The 15,680-nt window shown below is 41.6% G+C and overlaps 1 protein-coding gene across 3 annotated transcripts in view; it reads right to left on the reverse strand.

The window, feature by feature from the left end:
• The window catches only part of PREP (prolyl endopeptidase), a 122,859-nt gene that overhangs the window by 33,885 nt on the left and 73,294 nt on the right, over positions 1-15,680 (reverse strand). For all 3 annotated transcript variants that reach the window (XM_070556757.1, XM_070556758.1, XM_070556760.1), the window contains exon 10: positions 11,027-11,130. In XM_070556757.1, the coding sequence (XP_070412858.1) occupies positions 11,027-11,130 (104 nt within the window). The remainder of the gene's footprint in view (positions 1-11,026; positions 11,131-15,680) is intronic.

The following is a 15,680-nucleotide window of genomic DNA, read 5'->3' on the forward strand; positions in this document are numbered from 1 at the left end:
CATCTCTCTAGGTCACAGCACATGCCCAGTGTTTAGCACAATACTTGGCACAGAGTAAATTCTTAATAAATACACAGATTAGATGAATGAAAGTGGTTCTTCCTCATCCCACCTCCACTGGTCAGTGCTGACCAAGAATTTCTGATGGAAGGTGAGGAGGAGGAGGAGACCTGCTGGTAGCCATACACGGACTTGAATTAGGTGTGAAAGTCTAGACAGGTGAGCAGAGGGAACTCCGGCGACGCCCCACAATGCTCCTTTATCCTTCCTATCTCTGAAGATTCTGAGCAGTGGTTCAAAGTTGGCACTTCCAACAGAGCCACAGTTTATTTATACTTTTCCTTAATCTTTTCCAGCTATTTAAATTGGCTATATGCACATTAAACTTTGGAGTTGAACCAGATATATTCTATGCAAAACATAGAAAAATTCAGGGTCCACATGTCGGCAGCACATACATGATTTTTACTTGCACCGTAAAGGGTTTTCTGTTTAGGATTCAATTTCAGAATTACCCACTACCTTAACTGGGATCAAACAGCATATTCTCTGCTTAAAAATATGTTTGTATACATACTAATATTTGTATTTCCTCATATATATATATATATATATATATATAACACGTATACAAACCAACAGGGAGGACACAAGGTTTTCATCTATTACTTAACTAAGCAGAAGTGATTGGCAGATGATGTTAAATGCACAAGAATTAATATGAGCTGCATTGATCCATACAGCCTGAGTGGATAATTTACATTCTTTCTTTTAAGACATTAACCAAGGTAAATGATGATGCTTTCTCTAGGGCCTTAATAAAGCCACAATGTTTTATATCAATTTCTACATGAAGACCCAAAACTACCCACCCCAGGGTGCACAACTGTTGAACTGTGACAGCCTTACCAGAGAAGCCAGCACAGCTTCTCAGGGCAGGTGGTACCATGCTTAGGAGCACTGCAGAATCGGAGAGGTGGGCTTAAGCGCCAGTTATGCCACTGCGTGACTTAGGGCAACCATCTAACTTTTCTAGAGTCCTCCTCTAGAAAATTGAGATAATGAGATTACTCATCTCAAAGGGTAGTTTTCCTCTGAAGAAATGAGATAATGCATAGAGAACACTGGCACAGAGTCTGACTTACTGTGTGCACACACACACGCTGTATTTTCGAGTAATAGCTGAACATCTCCTTTCCTTGTCTTTTGCTTTAGATTGAGTTCCCAAGGGTAGAACAAGAAGAGAAGCTTCTACAGAGGAGTTGGGACTTGGTTGAATACTAAAAAAGTGTGTAGAATTTCAGAAAATAGAATAAATAAAATGAACAGTGCCAAGATGGAGCATAAAAGAAGGACAGCAAGGTGGAGGTGAGTCTGAGTAGGGTGGTCAAGGGCTTGGATAGGAAATGAGCCTGGATGGTGTGGAGTATTTGGAGTGGGAACTCAGGACAGTGAGTTGGCACCCTGCGGGGCTGCATGAAGGAAGGCATCAAGAATTGGGTAGAGGAGGGGCTGGCCCCATGGCCAAGTGGTTAAGCTCACGCGCTCTGCTGCAGGTGGCCCAGTGTTTCGTTGGTTCGAATCCTGGGCGCGGACATGGCACTGCTCATCAAACCACGCTGAGGCAGCGTCCCACATACCACAACTAGAAGGACCCACAACGAAGAATATACAACTATGTACCTGTGGGCTTTGGGGATAAAAAGGAAAAAAATAAAATCTTTAAAAAATAAAAAAAAAAAAGAATTGGGTAGAGGAACCCACACTTGACACAGACAACGACCTCCTCACCTACGTGTGTCCCCAGTTAGTACCCTCACAATGCCTTCCATGTCATGGTACTTTACCATCATGTTTATCACTGTTTCAATATTTCTAATCTACCTCTTCCATGTAGTCAGCACTAGGAGTGAACAGAGAATGATCAAGTCTACTTCTCTAAACCCAGATCAGGGTACACTTGATCCAAATCAAAAGATTATGCTTATGGAAATGGAACATTTTTCCCTCCCTTCTTCACAGACAATGATAGTCAGGCCGGTAATGGCTTTTCCTCCCGGGAGATAATGGAACATCCACAGTGCTTGGTCTATTTTTACTCACGCCATCATCTATTTACCACCAGCATAACTCTAGGCAAAGGCAGAAGCGAGGGAAGGAACCGCAGCAGGTGCAGAGCCCACACTAAGCTCCTGTGGTCTCTTTTCTCCTTTTGCCCTAAAAGCTATAGTAGAGCAGGAAGGCAAAGAACACTTGTCTAGCTGGCAACCTACTTAAGATGCAGCCCTGGGGTTTAGGAGTGATACCACCACAGAAAAGCGGGAGAAAGATAACCCCCAAATCTCTCCTGCTGAGCCTTTTCAGTGCAGAGAAAATCGAAACAATGATCAGATTCCCGTTTCTAGATGGCCCCCTAATCCTGTTAATACTTGTCTAACTCACCTATTAAGAAGGCAGAAATACATGGAGAGACACTGCCATGGATGTCCCCTTCTAAACAACAGCAGTAAAGAAGGTCACCTGCTTTGGACACAGGAGTTGTTTTCCAGGTTCGCTGCACAAGAAGCCAAAGTCTTGGGCTAGAGCTTCCAAAGTAAATCTGTGAATATTCTTCTGAATTTGAATTAGAAGCAACCCGGTGCGAGGATTGGCGTTAATGCCAACCCCTGAGAAATATCTTGGAGGGATCCAAGAAGAGATAAGATGACAAAAGTAAAAATATAACTAAAGTTTTATTTCACTTCTGAAGATACTTTAAATGGAGTTTCAACTGCTACATGGTGACCAACATTTAAGACTTAAATAAAGCCCCTCAGATTAAGATATAAACGTGTCTATGTATGTGTGCATGTGTGTGTATACTATATATGTATATACATATATATATGATGTAAATAAATGGATAAGGCAATGAGACTCTCCATTAAAATGCCACAAGAGACTGGAAAAGAATATTTAAATAATCATAATGATATTTATGTCATTAAAAAATGAACTTATGGGCCCTTATCATCTCCCCTTTCACACAGAGAGTATTTTTATTGTTTAACATTTTCCATAAGAGTCTACAAAGTACTCAGCGGATACTTACAATGATGTAGAAACATACTTTTAGAAGTAAGGGAACTTAGGGATTTAGATTCCTTTAGGTCTAATTTGTTTATTCTAAAGGTGAAAAAAAACCCCAGCTAAGTTATTGAGAGCACAAATAACTTATCCTCATAACAAAATGAGCATGATTAGCATCACTCTGGAGTTCTGTGTTCTAGTCTCGGCTCTGTCAATTATCAACAGTGTGACCTTTGTTGGAACACTGACATCGACTGAGTTTTAGGGTCCTCGTCTGTAAAGTGAGAATGCTCAACTAGAGGAGCTCTAATGTACATGCAGTGGAGCAAACAGCTTTGTCCAGAGCCCAAAACCGTATTAGTGGGAAAACATACCACCTAGGAGCAAGCACAAGACGCAGCCATGGAAGTAGGAACCTAACTACCTCCCCAAAGGCTGATTCGTGCCATGCTTCCATTCCAGTGGGCGGGCCCCTCAAGGATGGCCTGTGTACACATCCTTTGCAAGGACAGTGCAGGAGGGTGGCTGGGAGCTGGTTATCCCAGGCAAGAAGACTCTAGCACAGAATCAAACAGCTGGAGAGCCATCTGGACACTAGCTAACCCACGTCCCCCTCACGCCAGAGAGAACCCCTCAGAGTTCATCCTGATTTTAATGCTCCAACAGTCCACACACTCTTACATCACACTTCTGCTAAAGTCAAGACAAGGGTTCAGGAACAACATATACTCATGTTCTAGAAGCAACATTAAATGTCTTTCTTCGTGGGAGAAAAGCCTCTTTAAAAGGTGCTTCTCTCTTTGTAGTGTGTCATTTCTGCTGTCTATAATTATAATATTTGAAAATTCAACTTTTTTGGAGTCTTCGTTTTTCCAACCCTGATCCTGAGATTTAGGTACCTGGCTACCAGGTGGTGTTTAGGTTCCTGGTCTCAGGGTCCACACCAAAAAGTTTTTGCTGAAGGCCTATTTTTTTGCCTTGCATGGCAGATTGCTAGTTGTCCCCTAATATCCATTCCCCCCATTTCCTTGATAATAAGGCACATTTTTTCTGGGAATAAAACTACATCTCTAAACCTCCTGGCACAAGGTGTGACCACATGAGTACATTTTCACCAATAAGATGAAAGCAGACATGATGTATGTTACCTTCTAGTGAACACCCTTATAAGACAGCTGGCATGTACCTCCCCTCCTTCCCTCTTCCCTCTGCCTTCCTGCTGGTTGGAAAGTGGGTATAACATGGCTGGAACCCCAGCAGCCTTCAAGGACCATGAAGTGACCCAGGGAACGGCCGCCATGTGTGATGAAGCAGCAAGAGAGGAGCTTGGATTCCTTACACCTTGGACACCACGTCGGCCCTGGACTGATTCTGCTTGCACTTCTTTTATGTGAGAGGGAAATAAATATCTCTCTTCTTCAAGCCATGGTTATTTTTATTTTTTTCCTGTTGCTCACAGCTGAATCTAACCTGAATAACACGCCTTGAGATTCAGATTCATTTTTAAAACAGAAATAATTATGAAAATGGCAAAGATATGTATGATTAGCACACATACTATTCATAGATGGTACTACGCTATTGATTCAGTTCTAATCAGAAGGGAGTGACTTTCTACTTTGTTTTTATAGGATAACAAAACATTTTTCCCAAGATGGTTTTCTAGCAAGGAGTTGGAGCTAGCTGTTAACCGTGAGTGACCTGAAATCTACGCAGCTCAATATCAGCAAAGATCAGCAACCTGCAACTTTTATGGATCTCAAAAGTGATGACTCCTAGAAAAATGTAAACAAAATTTAAACCTATAAATTCCAGTATTATCTGTAGATATCTAAATATTGAAAACTTTGTATATACTTCAATGAGTATAGTTGTCACCTATAGTACCGAGTTTATGCACAGCCTGATCTTTGACAGTTATGACCTCTAATACAACAATATTATTAAAGAACAATCAACCTGGACGGCCTTCTAAAAGTGAATCTAACCTTCAAATTAAATCAACACCTGTTTGACTCATTAACATGGCAGCAAAACAAGATGAGCAAATTCCCATGATGCCGAGTCACCACTGCATCCCCCAGGAGAGCCAACCAATGGGGTTCTTTTCCTGGCCTCCACCCTGATGCTGTAAGTCACCAGGCACAGGTTCAGCTGCTTTCCCGGTCCCCATCTCACTGCAGACCTCATTCATAATTTAAACAGGACCCATTTCCTCAGAGCAAAGTTCAGAGAAAACTCAGCACAGGCCTGAGTCAGCCTTGAGCTTTCCATCCCTTGCCACAGGGAAGCCCACAGAAGGCTCAAGGGATCTCCCCAGGTCTATCACTATGGGGACTGGCTGCTCAGTTCTCAAGACTACCTTGTGATTTGTACTGAAAGTGGGTTACATATTCTCAGGCTGCTGCAAAGTAATGTCCTTTTTTAAAACATGGAAGAGGATTTATTTACAGTGGAATGGAGACTGCAGCAACGACAGACTTGGGCCCCATAAGTTATTTCTCTATGATAAAATAGCAAGAAAACAAAGTCTCTTTCTTATCATCTTTTACAATCAAATTATTTGAACAGAGCTGATATGTAAAGGAGAAAGAGACATAAATATGTGCTCTCTGAATATGAAGATGATGCCCTCAATCTAGAATACCTGCATGACAAAGAGAACTCGAAAGGGCAGGAATCTGTGTATGCAAGAATATGTCACCGTGAAGCATAATACCAAATATAACATGAACGCTTAGGCAATAAATTGTCGAGAACAACTGATTCAATTTAAAGAAGTCTCCTAATCATATACAAGCACAGTAACCCCTCACAAAGTTCTTTCTGAAAATATTTCCCCATTCACTCTTCACTAGCATGTTCTGACCTACACCTAATGGTAAGAACACAGTGCTAAAGAAAAACATCCTCACTAGTTCAACAGTCAATTCACCAAGGACGTGGATGAGTCAATATTCAAAAACTGTATGTGCCATGTGCTCAGCACAAAAGTTAATGAGTATTAAAACACTAATTAATGCTCTGAGAACATGTGCTCTGAATGGAAGAGCCTGTATGCTAGCAACCACAAATTGGTTATCACCAAGGTTAGAAAAATGTAGACTAAATTAAGAAAAAAATTCCCACTCCTTCTACTCCAAGGCATCTTGGTGAACCCAAAGAATCATTTAATTTTAACATTTCTGTTCAGCTACACGGCACCCTTTGGGATGCTCTTGATGTCTCATATGCATCACTGTAGGTAAACCTCAGGAAAGTAAGATTTCTATTGAGTATAACAAAACAGGAATCAAGATAATAAAATCTATGTTAATACTTATAATTTTATTATTTTCGTACTACAGTCATGTGCCACATAATGACATTTTGGTCAACGACTAACTGCATATACAATGGTGGACCCATAAGATTAGTACCACAGAGCCTAGGTATGCAGTAAGCTATACCATTTAGGTTTATGTAGGTATACTCTATATGATGCTCGCACAACAACAAAATCACCTAACAACGCATTTCACAGAACGTACCCCCATTGTTAAGTTATGCATGATTGTATATTGATTTAAGTTTGCTTCTGCCCCATAAAATTAGATCTTCCTTCCAATTCATTGCCTCTGATAAAATGTGGAAACTGTTGTTAATGGAGTTTATTCACAGTACACTCAGTTCACTGTTCTTTTTCACGTTTCTAAATTTTGTCTTTCATTTTGGGAGGAGAAAAGCCAGTCTCTTAGCTGGCTGAACAAAAATGAGATACTGAGAAACCAAAAAGTACATTTTTGCTACACTACTTTCCTTTATCATGCCACGTTCAACCACAGGGCAAACACTATTCCATCCTCAAAAGACAACTGCCGGAGGCAACCCTATTGCCCAGGATGTGCAGGGTGTGATTCTTTTCTTTTTGAATTTACTGTGAGATTATGAAATTACACTGCTGTGAAAAGGCAGAGGCAGCCTCTGAATGAAGCGTGGTGGTACTGGGGACCACCACTAGTGGGGAACTAGGAATCACGGAACTACCTGTCCCTCAAAACCATGCCCAATTCCCACCTCTGCTGTGAAGACGGCCTCCTTGACCCTGGCCAGGAGAACCTCTAACACCACAGTGCTGACCGCAGCCTGCACCTTTCCCTGGACCACTGTGAGAACATCTTTGGGGTGGCTGATCTTCCAGATCTGTATGTCTCAACTTTTCAGTCTGACTGTAATTTCCCAGGGACAGTGCTTGTGTCTGGAACTTCTCTGGATTCAAATAGGACCTGGCGTTGCATGTTGCATCATAATTTTTTGTTGACAGACCAACTACCATTTCCCTTTTACTTCACTTTGTTTAAAATGAAACATATTATTGGTTATAAATGCAGACAGATTTTTCAGGGAAATCACTTATCACCAAACCTGTTTTACAAATGTAATTCTAATGCTCAGTATTTCAACTTCTTTTTAAAAGACTTGGGCACAGAGGTTCTAATCGATATTATGTGGTCGTGCTACTCACAGTAAAAAGCAGGAAAAAGAAAAGATTAGTCAACTGCAGATTTGATAAACCTACCTAAAACTAAATTCTTCTATGTACCCCAGATTAGAAGAGAAACGAACAGTTTTTCAGGATTTGACTTTCAAAATTATATTTCTGATACAGATCAATTTTTCTACCCAGAGTGGTAATCAGGAATGGATAAAGGCTATAGAGACAGCAGCTTTGTTCTGTGTCTATCAGGAAAATATGACACCATATCCTTCACCTCGCCCATTCGAGATGCTCTGGGTCCTGAGAGAATGTACATCACATAGCAGCCTTCTGTGGTTTCTTTGGCCCCGTGTTTCTTCGACCCTTCTCTCTCCTTGGCTTTGTCTCTCTCACCAGCTACACCACCAAGTAGATGTGCATGGTCATGACCACCATTAACTGCGTTCACTAACCAAGCAGGGTAATCTGCACTGCAGCATTTGCTTCAAAATGTTAACGTGCCTCACAGAATGCAAGGAGGAGTGACAAATAGCCCAGGGGATCTTCTTTCCAAATCACATATGGAATAAATATAAACACCAGAGTCAAGTGGAATCAAAAGTGGCATTATCCTAAAGTAACTGAAAACAAAAATAGAATATTTTTTCAAAATGCTGTGGTTTCTATTACACACCATCAGGATGTTTTCCATCCATGCACAAATCCCTCTCTAGGGCCTGCTTTTACAAGGGTAGGTCATGGTTAGCAAGCCCGCTGAGAGCCTAATCAACATGTGAGAACATCTGTCACGCTCACAGGCCATGTCACAGCTCTGCTGCACACACTTGAATCTACACCACTGCCAAAAGGATTGTAAGTGGTACAAGCCTAGGTGCTGTGACATCACAGTGCACTGCAAAAGCGCCTGTACACAATGAAAGAATTCTATTTTAACAACTCAGTGCAATATGTATGATGTGTATAATGAACCGATATAAATCTTCTATTGGCATTATACATAGAGGCTATACTCTGCCCACAGGCAAATCTCCATTTTCTAAAGCATGGAAATGATGAGCAGTGCATTAAAATCTGTAAAGCAATGCATTCTCTCTAGTTACTATCTCTTTAAAAATTTACCATGACTCTTTTTTTTTTTCTTCTTGAAGCAGTCCAAATAAAAGGTTATAAGTATTTGAGTAGCTTAACATCAGGGAAGTTTTCTTTGCACAGTGGACAGCCAGGCACAGCAGTTCAGTTTTGCAATGACACAGGTGACTGGCAGCACCCAAGCCCGTTTCCTCCCCAGTTTAATCTGGAAGATTCAGGCTGCTATGTACATGGCTGAGAGATTCCTACTCCACACAAGCACTTGCTCAGGTGTAAAGTTTTATCTTTTCATTTATAAATGAAAAAAAAATGTATAGTAGGTGGTAAGTAGTTTCTTTGTGTGTCACCTGTAAAGAATATTACTATTATCAGAATAGACAAAAATGGCTACTCAACAGGAGACACAACTCCAATCATTGTCACTGAGACGTAAGAGTTATAGCCATCATTGTTACAGGTGCCCCTCCCTCCCCCAAACTCCAAAGGTCATTGTACACTTGGGCACTAACTGTTTGTGGGGGTGGAAAAGGGAGGAGAGTAAGGTGTTTTTATATAGAGCTGAGAGGACCCTGTAGTAGAGACGACGAGAAGACAGGGGGTCTTGAGTGGGCAACTCAATTCGAGGGCAGCTGAGGCTGCATCCTTGAGAGCAGAAGAGGGGACGGTCACTGGGTGCTGCCCCGGCCTCCTTGGCCTTACTGATGGGAGTGGGAGAGGCAGTGTTGCACACACATGTGCATGCACACACACACTCTGGCCCTGGGGATGCCAGGCAAGGAGTAGAATTAGGCCCTGAGAAGACCAAATGTTACAGATGATAAGGACACATTTTCTCCACATGAAGAAAAGGAAAACAGCAAAGAATGACAGCCTAAAAGTGATTTTAAAAGTCTAATATAGGACTAGGGTGAATTAATGATCACTGTAAGCACCAGATAGGGGCTATAAGCCTCCACAAAATCTCTCTCCAGGTGATGGCTCATCTTGAAAATGAAGCAAGAAGCAGGCCAGAATACAGAAGACTATAAAAGTCTGTTACATTTATTTCTAATATCGATTGAAAAAAATCATTATATGTGCCAGACACTTAATATACATCATCTCACATAATCCTACAGGAATCCTGCAAAGTAGATACTATCTCTACTCTACAGCTGAAAAAAATGTGGCAGAAAGGTTAAATGACTCGCGCAATGTTACCTAACAAGACTGTGGAGATTTCAGGCCTGTCTGACAGAGCTTCATGACAAAGGCCCTTTGCGGCTACTGGAACATTCTGCTTTTATAAATACTATTTATACAGACTAGGGATGAGCCAACTTTTTCTTAGAGTGTCAAATACTAAGTACTTTAGACTTTGTGGGCCATACAGTCTCTCTTACACTCACCCTGTTAAAGTGCTAATTTAATTAGCAGCCAGAGACACAATGTGAACAAATGGGTGTGGCTATTCTCCAATAAAACCAGAGGCCAGTCTGCTGACGCCTGACACAGAGCGGGATTGGAAAACTGCAGCCCTGAGCCAGACCCAGTCACCATTGGTTTTTGTACAAAGCTCTATTTATTTACAATGTAGATCTAGCCTATCATTTAGACTAGTTCTAGACAGGTGAAGGGTAATTCACAAGGCTAAAATAATGCCCTAGTTTCACAGAAACATTCTTGGGAGCATCCTGTGCTGTTTGTTTTAACTTTCCTTCACAACCAACGGTCTGATTCCTAATCTGTGGTCTGTGTGGTCCAGCCCTCCAAGTGGGAGAGCCCTGATAAACACCTGGTACCCAAGAGGTGACCTCTCCTCGCAAAGGAACAGAGACGTTCTGAATCCTTAATCAATAAGTGATCCAGCTTCTGGGAGACTCAGTACCTTTGGGGAGCTGAAGAAACAAAAATGGCGATTCTTAACCTGAAAGGATGGTGAGCTTGTGGTGCCTTGACAATTAATTAGTTAATTCATTCATTCTAGTACTTCATGGTGTGCCCACTTTGTGCCAGGAAGAAATATATATGAACTTGAGGCCGAAACGACTGACTCATAGCACCTGAGTAAATCCTTTATATAGAGCAAATCTATGTTGTTACTTATGACACCACAAGACCTGAACTAGAACACAACCCACTTCCAAGCAAGCAGACAAACTGTGTGGCTTTGATAGCTACTGCAGTAAGATCCCCCAGACAAAGGACTCTGGCTTCCTGTCAAGAGTGGCAGGTATGGGAGCAGACCCGGCAGGCTCAGTGCCCAGAAACAGCAGAAGCTCCCAAAATATCTGTCGTCTGTATGACTGTGGATTACCTACATGGCTTCTGACAAGATGAGGTGTGAATGGCCTGGATGGAAGGTCAGATTTTGTAACTCTCACGTTATCGAGATCAAATGCTCCTCCATACCTGGATTGTCTGATAATCGGAAGCATCAATTCCCTTCACAGTCACCTCCCGGAAGACTCTTGGCTCCAGCTCCTCTTTGGTAAGATCACAGTGATAAATGATACCTAGAAGGGAGCAGAAGTCTTAGTTGAGTCCACAGACTCGCTAGACACAAGATCACAAAGCACAATCGGACGCCATGAAGAGCAGGAGAGCAGCATTGGTCAGGAACAAGGTCATCAGCACTGCCGCGTCAGGGTCACAGGACGAAGAATGCTCACAGCAGTTTGGCGCATGGAGCGCTGTGTGAGCATTCGCTCTTCATCCTCACCATCAGACGAGGCCCTCCTACTTTTTTTAAAAAATTTTTTGTTGAGTTAATGATAGGTTACAATCTTGTGAAATTTCAGTTGTACATTGTTGTTTGTCAGTCGTGTTGTAGGTGCACCCCTTCACCCTTTGTGCCCACCCCCCACCCCACCTTTCCCCTGGTAGCCACTAATCTCTTCTCTTTGTCTACATTTTTAAATTCCTCATATGAGTGGAGTCATACAGAGATTGTTCTTCTCTATCTGGCTTATTTCACTTAACATGATTCCCTCAAGGTCCATCTATGTTGTTGCAAATGGGACGATTTTGTTCTTTTTTACAGCTGAGTAGTATTCCATTGTATATATATATACCACATCTTCTTTATCCAATCATCTGTTGATGGGCACTTAGGTTGCTTCCACATCTTGGCTATTGTAAATAATGCTGCAGTGAACATTGGGGTGCATGGGACTTTTGGAATTGCTAATTTCAAGTTCTTTGGATAGATACCCAGTAGTGGGATAGCTGGGTCGTATGGTAGTTCTATTTTTAATTTTTTGAAGAATCTCCATACTGTTTTCCATAGTGGCTGCACCAGTACGCATTCGCACCAGCAGTGTATGCGGGTTCCTTTTTCTCCACAACCTCTCCAACATTTGTTACTATTAGTTTTAGTTATTTTTGTCATTCTAATGGGTGTAAGGTGATATCTTAGTGTAGTTTTGATTTGCATTTCCCTGATGATCAGCGATGAGGAACATCTTTTCATGTGCCTATTGGCCATCCATATATCTTCTTTGAAGAAATGTCAGTTCATGTCTCCTGCCCATTTTTTGATCAGGTTGTTTGATTTTTTGTTGTTGAATTGTGTGAGTTCTTTATATATTATGGATATTAAGCCTTTGTGAGGCCTTCCTTTTTATAGCTGTAATCTGAGTATACATTTTAGAAGATTCTAATGTATTCTGTGAGTATGAGACGAGGTAAACATCTAACTGCAGAAACCTAACAGGTGTTCCCCACTCCAGCACCCTCAGGAGTGCAGGTCAAAGAAGGGATACTTCATGTGGGGCATTTTACCCCAGGTGATTAAGACGGAAAACTCAAATGGTCTGTCCAAAGTCAACAGCCAGTCAGGGGTCTCTTCATGGGAACTCTGGGGCTCCTGCTACCTGATCCCTACTCATCTGTGGACACATTGTGGAAAGCAATCAGGGACTAGAGATGATTGGGTAGCCATTTTAGAATCGCTTTTTAAATTTTGCATATCCCAGTAATGGTGCAGAACACAAATCATTGAATATACACCAAGAATTCCAGCTTATTTAATCACTAATTAAAATTCCATTTCCTGAAGTTAATGCTACTACACTCTAACATTTAAGAACTAAATCAAAGAAACAGTAAGACGAGTCATTACTGTTTGAAAACAACGACACTGGTGTGGTTCATGAAGCAGAATTAGTCATCCAGAGCGGCCGCTGTGGAACAGCCCTCCCATATAATACTTCAAACATACACTGTCAAGTAGATGAAAAAATCAATGTAGTGATCCCAGTACTTGCTGAAAAACCAGAAACCAAATGGTACTCCCACAGGGCACTTTCAAATTGACTGATCAGGTATTAAAATGGTGGCTTGCTTTCTTCTCAACTCCTCTATGTATATACCCCACTAACAGTTGAGAAACAATACTCTGCCCCCCTCTGGCAAAAAAGATATTTAGGTTCACTAACAGCATGCCTGCTAATCCCTATGAATGTTATCTCAATTCTCATGCTTACAGACAAATTATTTTAAGGTACCATAAATAGGGAGTACAATTAACATTGACAGTGGGAGATGTATAATGTGACTGAAGTATTGGCTTTCTTAGTTTAAGTTCTACCTGGATATTTGTTGAAATATATTTTTATTTATTAAAGTACTTTCACACTATACTCTGGGCACATGTTCTAATTCACCAGAGACACTGAATACCGTACTTGCCTAGATGAATGTAATCTTGAAGGCAAAGGCTTTCTTCACTTGAATGTTAATTTTTTGAAGAGCTTCTTGACTGGTGCCTACTCCCTTTCTCCGAAAGACAAAAAGCATCTGAATCCATGAAAAAAACTCCAAACAACAACAAAAAGAGATAGCAGACCAACCATGTGCCATTTGAGCACCTGCCTCACCTGGCGTCTCTGGTACTTACAGTACAGTGAATGACAAGGGACCCGGGAGCCAGGATTCCCAGCTCTGAGTTACCGGGCCAGTGACCTTAGACAAGTCACTAAAGTACTAGAAGGCAAGTTCCCTACTGAAGACAAGGAGTAGGAAACACACTCTAAATCTTGTTTATCTAGAAAAATTGAGACATCAAATACTCTAACAGCAGAATGAAAAAAGTATACAACAGGGGCTGGCTACTGTTCAGAGAAAGGGCCAACTGTCTGACCTCTGTTCTTCTGTCTTGTGCAGAAGAGGCACCTCGGAGGAGGCTGGGTGAAAACTGAAGGTACCAGGGCTTAATCTATTTGATAAATACTTTCTATTTACAGATCCACCTGTGTTAGCCCAGGTTAGCCCACTGCACATTCACAATGTAACAGGAATCCCTATAATTTAATGATGATTTGTGCCCTGTCTGAATAGGCTCGGTAAGTACAAGGAAGATGGGGTTTGGAGAAAACATTCTAGAATCAAGAACCAGAGAGGACTGGTTAGGTAGTCCTTAGGAAATAAATTTCAAAGTTTAAGGAAGAAAGAGAGAATTGGATTATGGAAGTCCCTTACGCCAGAGGAGGTGTCTAGATTGGAGGAGGCAGGTCTCCTGAGCAAAACAGTGCTTCAATAAGCCTACTGTAGCAATAGGAAGGAAGCGGGGACGATCGCCTCAGATGTCCCTGCTATAATCTGAAACGAACCTACGAAAGTAAAAGAAGTGGGAGTTAAGAGGAAGGGGCAATGCTTGGGGAAGCTGAAAAAAAGAATCAGAGGGATCTGAAAAACACGATATGTAAAGAGAAGTCAAAAGAACTTTGTAAAGATGATCCATGTGGATACTGTTCTATTTGATTATAGGTTGGCTTTTAAGGTTATTAAAAGAAAAAAGTATAAACAAAAACTAAAATAAGTCTCTCAGAAATTTTTGCACTATTTACCCAAAAGAGTTGAAAACTTACTTATGTCCACACAAACACCTGCACACGGATGTTTACAGCAGCTTTATTCCTAATTGCCAAAACTAGGAAGCAACCAAGATGTCCTTTAGTAGGTGAATGGATACACTGTGCTACATCCAGACAATGAAATATTATTCCGCGCTAAAAAGAAACAAGCTATAAAGCCATGAAAAGACATAAAGGAACCTTAAATGCATATTCCTAAGTGAAAGAAGCCAATCTGAGAAGACTGCATACTATATAATTCCAATTATATGACATTCTGGAAAAGGCAAACTATGCTGACAGTAAATAGATCAGTGGTTGCCAGGGGATGGGGGGAGGGGGAGGGAAGAAAAGGCAGGGCATAGAGGCTTTTTAGGACAGTGAAAATATTCTGTAGGATGCCACAATGATGCACACATGTCATTATACATGTCTCCAAACCCACGGAATGTACTACACCAAGAGTGAACCCTAGAGCAAAGTATGGACTTTGAGCGATGATGATGTGTCCATGTAGGTTCATCGATTGTAACAAATATACCACTCCGGTAGGGGATGTTGATAATGGGGGAGGCTATGCATGTGTGCAGACAGGGGTATATGAGACATGTCTGTTCTTTCCCCTCAATTTTGCTGTAAACCTGAAACTGTTCCAGAAAAAATTAAGTCTTAAAAATATTTTTGGGGGGCCGGCCCGGTGGCACAGCAGTTAACTGTGCACGTTCTGCTTTGGCAGCCCAGGGTTCGCCGGTTCGGATCCCAGGTGCAGACACGGTACCACTTGGCAAGCCATGCTGTGGTAGGTGTCCCACATATAAAGTAGAGGAAGATGGGCACGGATGTTAGCTCAGGGCCAGTCTTCCTCAGCAGAAAGAGGAGGATTGGCAGCAGATGTTAGCTCAAGGCTGATCTTCCTCAAAAAAAAAAAGTTTTTTTTGTTTTTCCCCAACAGTCTGGGAAAGGTTCTTTGATTTCTCATCTCTGTTTCCCAGGTCCACGCACCTGGGACTGCTGTACTGGATTACTACAATGTGCAAGTCTGTTTGGAGCTAACCTCAGACAACCCTTCAAAGTTGCAGGAGTACAGAATTAATCAGCTCAACCACTAAGTGGTCTGAGTCACAGGGAATAAGTGCATTGTCCTCCAAATTGCCCCGGCCCCCCCACTTTCTCCCAAGTGTGACTCAAGGTACAAAACTCCAAAATGGCTT

This window comes from Equus przewalskii, chromosome 9 (assembly GCF_037783145.1).
Source record: "Equus przewalskii isolate Varuska chromosome 9, EquPr2, whole genome shotgun sequence".
NCBI classification, from domain to species: domain Eukaryota; kingdom Metazoa; phylum Chordata; class Mammalia; order Perissodactyla; family Equidae; genus Equus; species Equus przewalskii.